This window comes from Gadus morhua, chromosome 17 (genome assembly GCF_902167405.1).
Source record: "Gadus morhua chromosome 17, gadMor3.0, whole genome shotgun sequence".
Classification (NCBI taxonomy): domain Eukaryota; kingdom Metazoa; phylum Chordata; class Actinopteri; order Gadiformes; family Gadidae; genus Gadus; species Gadus morhua.
Genome location: NC_044064.1, coordinates 12,249,178 through 12,259,177, shown reverse-complemented (window position 1 = coordinate 12,259,177; position 10,000 = coordinate 12,249,178). Strand labels below are relative to the sequence as shown.

Here is a 10,000-nt window from a genome sequence, read left to right as displayed (position 1 = left end):
AGAACTAAGTACTTACGAGTACTTATCAGTGATATAGTGAAATAAAATATTTGATCTACAAAGCAATGAATTAGAGTACAAAGTCCTCTATTAGATTAATTATCTACGTGAAGCATGAGAAGCTTGTTATTGTACGCGTGTGCATTCCTGGAGTGATAGTACTCCGGTAGAATAACTGAATTCCCACACGTTTTTGTAAGCCATCAAAGGGATAAGGGCATTTGAGAGCTTCGCCTCCAAAGCTTCTTCTATTGTTGCCGTGGTTTCCGTTGTCGAAGGGCCACAACACAGGAAGAGTCTCATGAAGACATGCTTTCACACACAGAGGCCAACCAACCTATCACCGCTAACATGGCCTCGATGCACTGTGCAACACATCCTAAATCACACACACACACACACACACACACACACACACACACACACACACACACACACACACACACACACACACACACACACACACACATACATACAAAGTCAAAAGCACAAACAGGCACGCATGCATACACACAGACATCCCCACCCTGACACACACACACACACACAAACACAAAGGAAGTAGGTATGGGGAAATTTGGGAGTAACAGGAAAAACAGCGGCAGCTAAGGAATGTCTTGCTGTGTGCACACACACACACACACACCAGGAGTTGAATCAAGCCCATTAGTGCACTAACACACACGCACACATTCCGAAGAAGACACAAAGATAAACACACACAGACATATAAAAAATGGCACACACACCATTACCGCCAGATCAAACGAGAGGTTTTGAAAACAGGAGGCATTCATGACAAACATTTCCAGGTCAAGACAACACAATACTCTACCCCCCCCCCCCCCCCCCCCCCCCCCCCCCCCCCCTCACCTCCTTCCTGTACCGGGGTATGTGGGAGCTTCTGCTAAAGACAGACAAAAATACACTTCTAAATAAAAGGCAATTAAGACCCTCGTGGATAACGGCACGTGCCTTCTGGGAAATTTAGTCACTTAGATATTTGATGATTTTTTTTTTCCAAAGCAAGTGACTGTGAGTCCAGATACGTGTCATTAAGGAGGACCAGATAGGGGTTAGAAGGCATCTTGCTCTAAGAGGCCTCAAGGTTAAACTGATGACTCTGGGAATCAAACCCAGAACCTTTCATCTAAGAGCGGCTGAACTCAATGGAAAACGGGGCTAGCTCGAGACAGCCCCTCCCCTAATCCTTTTCCTTCTCCAAGACCACTAATAAACATAGAATAACAGGACGGAACCCAAGCAAACGTATATTTATGTGGAGGCTGTGAACCAGGCCTTGGGCTGCTTTGGCAGGCGGCCATCTTGGAAAGAGCAGGTCATCTTTGTCGATGAAACACGTAGGAGATGACGTGCGTCAACACACACACACACACACACACACACACACACACACACACACACACACACTCCCTTTCTCACAGTTGAATAGTCTCACAAACACACACACACACACTCTCTCACGCTCACACACACACACACGCACACACACACACACACACTCTCTCTCTCTCTCACAGTTGAATAGTCTCACACACACATACTCTATTTCACACGGTTTAACACACACACACCTTAAGAAATTACACATGCAGGTATTCCTGGATGCACAGTTAGATACACAGTCTCTCTCTCTCTCTCTCTCTCTCTCTCTCTCTCTCTCTCTCTCTCTCTCTCTCTCTCTCTCTCTCTCTCTCTCTCTCTCTCTCTCTCTCTCCCTCTCTCTCTCCCTCTCTCTCATTATGTCTCCGTCTGCAGTGGAAGAATGGCCTACTGTACCAGGAATAGCTACTGAGGCGTACGTCCGTCTCAGCACCCGTCTCCGTGACAACCGTTAGCCTTGAGAGGAGCTAATGAGTGCTAGCCGCCGTCACAGACGACCTTTCCCTCCAAAGCCCTCAGACAAGACCGCCGGCGAACCTTTCATAATCTGGCTGGTAGGGTGAGAGAGAGGGCGTGTGTGTGTGTGTGGATGAGTCTTCAATGTGCGAGTTATTACAGGCTGTGACGTGATTGGCTGCAGGCCTGGGTGGAAGGGCAACCCGTTACGCCCAATGACACGTAAGAAAGACTCGATAGCATCAGGTACCTGTCAGTAGGTTACAGTACTGTACTATCACCGTGCAGTGATAATACTACTAGTTAGAAGTAATAGTATTTTATACACACATACAAACACACACACACACACACACACACACACACACACACACACACTTACACAGACACACACAAAGCTTTCATATCTTAACACTTCTCTGCATTTACGACGGCAGCTACAACGGGGCAAACACACACACACACACACACAAACACAGTTATGTGCTAATTCAGTTAACTGGTTTGGAAAAGTTGAGTCAAAAAAGAGAAGAGAGGAGAAGAAAGGAGAGGAGAGGACAGAAGTGAGAGAGAAGAGAGAAGAACGGGAGGGATGGGAATTAGCACATAGATTGACTTTGTGCCATAAGTAAATATACAGCAGCTACGGGTTTCCATTAGGCTTCATCAGCCATTGCAGTGATGCACAGGCTGGCTAGACGGACACACACTCACCGATCCTCGTCGTCATAACATGGGGCTACGAGTGAGGCCCTGTAGTCTAGATCCTGAGTGAGTGAGAGTGTGCGTGCATGTGTGCGTGTGCGCGTGTGTTTCCCCTCCAAAGACGTCAGACACAATGGTGTTTTTTAATAATCCAAGATAAACAACACCGCCACCCCCAACTCCACCCTCTCCGTCTCCTCCACCAGCTCCTTAACTTCCTGTCTCACACCTCAGGGGTTAAAGGTCACTTCCTGTGACACATTCCTTACATCGTTGGCATGAACCTTGTGATGTACGGGTGTGTGTGTGCTTATGTGTGATAGTGAGTGCGTGTCCGTCTGAAAATGTGTGTTTAAGTCCCTAAGCTTGTGCAAGCTTGCATTTGTGAATGCATGAGGTCTGAAGGTGCAAATGTGTGCCAAAGAGTGTGTGTGAGAGGGTTCAAGTGTGATTGAGTGAGTGCGTGTCTGTCTGAAAATGTGTGTTTCAGTCTCTAAGATTGTGCAAGCTTGCATTTTTAATGCATGAGGTCTGAGAGTGCATCTGTGTGTGTGTGTGTGTGTGTGTGTGTGTGTGTGTGTGTGTGTGTGTGTGTGTGTGTGTGTGTGTGTGTGTGTGTGTGTGTGTGTGTGTGTGTGTGTGTGTGTGTGTGTGTGTGTGTGTGTGTGCGCGCGTGCGTGAGTGAGTGAGTGTGTTTGTGTGTGCGTGTTTGTCTGGGTAAGTGCATGCATGCATGGGTGTGTGAGTGCGTGCGTGCGAGCGTACCTTCTGACGGTGATCTTGAGGATCCTGTAGGACCCCTTGATGAGTATGAGCGCTTCCTGGCGGCTGCCGTAGAGGGCGGAGCCATTTATGTTAATGAGCTCGTCTCCCACCCTCAACTTCCTGCTGAGCTCCGCCTTCCCATCATCCTCAATCTGAGAGCGAGAGCGAGAGCGAGAGCGAGAGCGAGAGCGAGAGAGAGAGAGAGAGAGAGAGCGAACGAATGAAAGGAATAGAGAAGGAGAAGAAACAAGAAAGAAAGACCGGTCAGAAGGAAAGAAATTACTGAATGATCAATGGCATGGAGATTTAAAGAGGTCTGAGTGGGCGAGCGAGGGAGCGTGCGAGAGCGGGAGCGAGAGAGATGACCCCTCGGCATCTCCCAAACAGAGCCGAGTGAGACGGTCGCCCGAGGCAACCGCGGGGTCAGCCACAGCACATCGGCCCGTAAACCCGGAGCTCACAGGACATTCCCCCAACCATGGGTCCCGTCGCCACGGAAACAAGCCCCTCAAATAACAACCCAAAACACGGATTCCATCAAGTTCCACTGTTACCACCTCTCTCCGGCCAGTGTGTCTGTGTGTGCGTGTGTGTGTGTTTGTGTGCGCGTGTGTGTGTGTGTGTGTACGTTTGTGTGTGTGTATGGGAATATAATCACAGAAAGATGGGCACAAAACCACACACACACACACACACACACACACACACACACAAGTCTCAGGTCTGATATCTGAGACTCATAATAAAAAGTGTGTGTGTGTGCATGAGGTCACTTCAGCTACTTGGGAAATGAAGAATGCCCTCTCTGTGTCGATAGACACACACACTTTTTTTGGTCAGACATCAGACTTTGTGCACTGGTGTGTGTGTGTGTGTGTGTGTGTGTGTGTGTGTGTGTGTGTGTGTGTGTGTGTGTGTGTGTGTGTGTGTGTGTGTGTGTGTGTGTGTGTGTGTGTGTGTGTGTATGTGTGTGTTACAGGGTCACAACGTTGAATAATCAATTATCAATCATCACCTGATGTTTTTTAATTACCGGTTTGAAACCTTTCTTCAAAGTAAAATGTGTGTGTGCTTGTGTGTGTTAAGAGGAAGAGAGAGGGAGAAGGAGGTGGAGAAGAGCAAGATAAAGGGGGAGAGATAGTAACAGAGTGACAAAGAGATATGAGAGGCATCTAAAGAAAAAGCGAGAGTCAGAGAAAGGAGGCCGAGACAATGTACGCAATGTAACTAAACTTTGTGTGTGTGTGTGTGTGTGTGTGTGTGTGTGTATGTGTGTGTGTGTGTGTGTGCGTGCGTGCGTGCGTGCGTGCGTGCGTGCGTGCGTGCGTGTCTGTGTGTGTGTAAACAGAGTAGACCAGGCCTGACATTACAAAATGACGAAAGTTCCCATCAAAAGGGCTTTATCTAAACAAACACGCACGCACGCACACACACACACACACACACACACACACACACACACACACACACACACACACACACACACACACACACTCACACACACACACACACACACATACACACACTTTCTCTCTAGGGGACGTACACATGCCAGCCATGTTTGTATAAACATGGCTTGTGTTTGTGTTCACATGATAATATTCACATCACGTGAAGTGAAGCGTTAAGGCGTGCAGTACCACCCAACCGGCCCTGGGGGAGACAGAGAGCAGATTTCACATCCACAGGTACCAAAGGAGGGAACAAGGAGACTGAACTTCCATCACGTGACGAAAAATGCTGCATGGAGTACCATTATTGAGTACTATACTTTGAACTAGATTTCTGAAGAAGAAACCAGATAAACAGCAGAAGACAGCAGATATTCAGAAACTGGTGATCCAGAAGCTGGTTTTCTTTAGTGATTATATTTAACTGGATTAGGTTAGTTCCGTTTCAGGTCATTAAATAGATGTCTACAAATTGAATCTAGATTAGTTGATACCATGACTACAATTATGAATGAAGGAGTCTTCAGGGATAATGTTTTGGAGTTGTGCTTTTCAAGAATTAGTGTATGTTGTCATGTGATTATAAGGTTATTGAGTTACATTGTAGCATGTGTGATAAGAGAAGAAAGGAAAGGATACGAGATGAGGAGATAAGAGAAGAGGAGACGATTTGAAGAGAGAAGAGAGGAGGAGAGGAATGAATACTTTGAATACACTGTGAGTAACTCCTGTGTCACCCTCCACCCTTAAATACACAAACTTCCTAGTGAATGAATGTGTGGTTTGGCCAAAAAGGAGGATCTCACCATTGGCATTTCTTTAAATCAGTTTGCCTTCACACATACCCACATATCCAAACATACCCTCCCAAAACACTAGCTAGTTTTGCGCTACCTAGCTCGATGCTACCTAGCATGGTGCCACCTAGACCGGCGCGGCCTAGCTTGATGCTAGCTCACCTCCATGCTTAGCCCCAGCTGTTGTATGTTACTTATGCCTTAACAGAGGACGTATTGTGTTGTCTTTCCAGCCAATCAGATCCATTCACAGAGGGAAAACCCCTGTCCCTTCCCATCCTGCATCCTAACCCTATAAACATAACCACACATTAACACTCCTCCTCACCTCCTCTCCTTTACAGATTGATGGATTGAGTGATTTAAAGTATGCGATGGGGGGATTTATTAACCCTCTACATGTCTATCTTAAGACGAGCACGTGGTTAGCAGAAGGCCACGGTCACCTATTTAATCTAATCACAAGACGCCACTCAGCCTCGTCTGAATTCGTGTGACCTATTGGTGGAGAATTCAAATGAGGACGGTTGCTCATGCTACTGCTAGGTGCACACGCTAACTAGATCAAGGTACTACTAGGCAACCTAGCAAACCGGACAAGGGTGGTGCCTGTAAACACTCGCGTTTGACGCGAAATGCATTTTAAGTGCCTACTGACTGCATCAAAGTTCAATTGAAAACAAACACACAAAGGAAGACATTCTGTCAGTCTACCAGATCAAGACATTCTATTTGTTTTCACCTAAATAAAGTCCAATGCTCTTTTTCTGTGTTGTTACTTTGGCCTGTTGTTGCCCTTGCCATGGCGAAGAGTGGAGGGTGTTGCTGCACCACAGTGATGCATGAGGACTGTAGCTTTGGTATTCCCATGATGGGTGTCCATGATATTTCAAATAAAGTTAGTTTATATATATGTTTATCAATGTTTATTATGAAACATGTGTTTATTATATGACCTGAACCCCCACACTAGACTAAACTCTTTGAGGATTCATAATAAAAAATATAAACAATAGTCCTTTATTTGTTGCCTCATTAAAGGAATCATACATTTAATAAGTCACACAAATAGAACACACATGCACCACAAAGCATTCATGGAAACACACACACACACACACAAACACTGAGGCACATTATGGCTGGAGGCCTGTTGGCACATTTAGGCACATGAAATGAACAGTATGATTGTCCTAACCTTAAACCACACACACACACACACACACACACACACACACACACACACACACACACACACACACACACACACACACACACACACACACACACACACACACACACACACACACACACACACACACCAAAAACCAAAAACCAAAGATTCAGGGCTTCCAAACTCTCTGAGTCACTAAACCCAGGGTGAAGACTTTATTTATTGTGACGAGAAGAAAAATAAAATTGCTTCTCTTTCCCAAGGGGGAAGCAGTGTGGCGGGATGTTCTGCCAGGAGCGACCAGCAGACTAGGACACAAACAAACACAAACACAAAACAAACGCACGCCATGTATACAACATGGAGAAGGGACACCAGGGCCTGACTGGGATAACATGGCTGTGAGACGGAGATCTGAAGGCATGCCGTCACCCCTGGAGGAGACAGCAGAACCGCGTAAGGTTCGGCCAGAGGATGGAGACACCAAAACACTAAAGGCTAAATAGTTGGCAATGGCATGTTAGTAGAAGTAGCAATATACTAGTCGTAGGAACAGATGTAGCTCAATGAGCTATGTAGCATCGAGCTTGATAGTAGGATTATTTTGTTTCGTCTTGATGTTAGCAAATATAAATAATACAATGAGTCGTGTGATAAGATGTCAGCACAGTATAGAATAATATGATTATATTGGTTTATAATTGGTATGACCGAATAATAATGTTAATATATTCTATTGGAAATTTGTCATATAAAGACCCCTGTGAAGTGCCAATCACCCCCCCCCACACACACACACACACACACACACACACACACACACACACACACACACACACACAAACAAGTGTGCGTCCGGTCCTAGCATAACATGTTCTGAGCATTTTCAAGAAAGCTGTTATGCGCAGTGACGATATTAAGCCATTATTTAGTGGTTATCTCGTGTGAAGTTGTGCTGTGTTATCTTATGATGTGTTATGCTTTGTTATGTTGTCCGATGAAGGCCCAGGGACATTTTAACAAAGTCATAAAGTGCCTCCATTGTTTGCTGAGATTAGAGTTGGAGTGAAACACACGCTTGCACTCTCACACGCACACACGCATACTCATACTCAAAAACACACAGACACACTCACACACAAATACACAGACCCACACACATGCACACCAACACACCATGTATTCAGACACGCACGCACACTCACACACACACACACACACACACACACACACACACACACACACACACACACACACACACACACACACACACACACACACACACACACACACACACACGCACACACACACACACACACACACACACACACACACACACACGTATGGATGCTCTTACAGGGATGGGAGCTGAGGACCAAAGGTTATCAGGCTGCGGAGAACCAGTGAATTGATCCATCAATGTCATCTCGAAGAGTGTTTGTGTGTGGCTTGTTGTGCGTGTGGATTGTGAATTACTTTTTTCGTCCCCACCCACACTCCACCATAAACACACAAACACACACACACACAAACACACAACCACAGACACACACATAAACAATCATTGACTACTAAATGTGCACTTAATGACCTTGTCCACTCTACCAAAATCTTTTTTACCATCCCCCCTGCCATCCAACACACACACATGCACACACAAACACACACACACACATCCACCCAACATTACAGATAAGAGTGTTTGGTTTGGTAGGAAATGGGTATCCTTGACTAGGTTCTGAGCTGCCCCATAAAAACTAAAACTTAAGAGTTGTACTTCAGGTTCAACTTCATGGAACCAAATATTCCTCAACTTTGTCCTCCTCTTCTAACAAGGGTTAAGTGTGCTCCGAAGACAATAGTACACCTCATTTTTCCTTCTCCTCCTCCTCTCCTCCACCTCCTCCTTCCCTTCTCCCCTGATCACCCCTCTTAATGTGAGTGGCAGACAGACAATTAAATAAACAAAATGATGAATTCATAACGAGTATTAAGTTGGAGACCATATATATATGTTACCATAGAGACCATAGATGGTGAAACCATTACTAAATGGTATGAATATGCTATTAACTAGACTACGTAAATATGCTTTTTATGAGTACTTAAAGAGTTGAAGTGTGTAGACATCTGGAGCTCAACATGACAATTGAAACATTCTCTCTCTCTCTCTTTTTCTTCAAGGAACATACAATCACTCCTTGTTCTGACGGAAAAGGAAACATTTACGTGGTGGGAACGTGTGTGTGTGTGTGTGTGTGTGTGTGTGTGTGTGTGTGTGTGTGTGTGTGTGTGTGTGTGTGTGTGTGTGTGTGTGTGTGTGTGTGTGTGTGTGTGTGTGTGTGTGTGTGTGTGTGTGTGTGTGACTGTGTGTGTGTGTGTGTGTGTGTGAGAGTGTGGAAAGCCCAGGTCATAACCAAGGTTGGCTTTTAGTAGATGATTCCCTATGGAGAAGAATGCACATACACAGACGCACACACACACACACACACACACACACACACACACACACACACACACACACACACACACACACACACACACACACACACACACACACACACACACACACACACACACACACACACACACACACACACACACACATCCCTATTCCCTGCACCCTAAAATGTTGAGAGAGAGAAATCCACCACAAGTCTCCCAGCCAGGGTAGCCACGAGAGTGCACCACAGTGCACAGTGGAATGTTTGTGTGTGTGTGTGTGTGTGTGTGTGTGTGTGTGTGTGTGTGTGTGTGTGTGTGTGTGTGTGTGTGTGTGTGTGTGTGTGTGTGTGTGTGTGTGTGTGTGCACGCGTGCGTTACATTCTTTGGTTTGGTTACAGTCAAATAAACTATAAACATTCAGACACAGGAAGACACACACACAGACACGTGTATATCTGTGTATAAAATACACATATTGGAACACTTTGGAACACATCAGAACACTAAGTCGTTTATGATCAACAGAGATGGGAATAACCTGGGAACATATAGGGAATATAAAGGGGATGTTCTGGAAATCAACCGTATATAATCAAGGATTAACATGGGAAAAAACAGGGAACATAATATTCTGGAAATAAAACCCCAAATAAACAAGGAATAATATGGGAATGATTAGGGATTATAACCAAGAATAATTTCAGAATAATTCACGAATAGTCAAGATTTCTACTTTATAAATTAATTAATTACCATGTGTATAATACTGTATAAGAATAGGCTTTTATTCGATTTGAGAGAGA

General features: G+C 45.1%; 1 protein-coding gene across 2 annotated transcripts in view; it reads right to left on the bottom strand.

Annotated features, from left to right (window-relative positions):
- Positions 1-10,000, bottom strand: part of shroom4 (shroom family member 4) — a 46,955-nt gene that overhangs the window by 30,388 nt on the left and 6,567 nt on the right. Inside the window, exon 2 of one of the 2 annotated variants that reach the window (XM_030339016.1) lies at positions 3,331-3,482. The exons of the other annotated variant lie outside the window; for it this stretch is intronic. Within the exon in view, the coding sequence (XP_030194876.1) occupies positions 3,331-3,482 (152 nt within the window). The remainder of the gene's footprint in view (positions 1-3,330; positions 3,483-10,000) is intronic. 2 annotated transcript variants of the gene reach the window in all.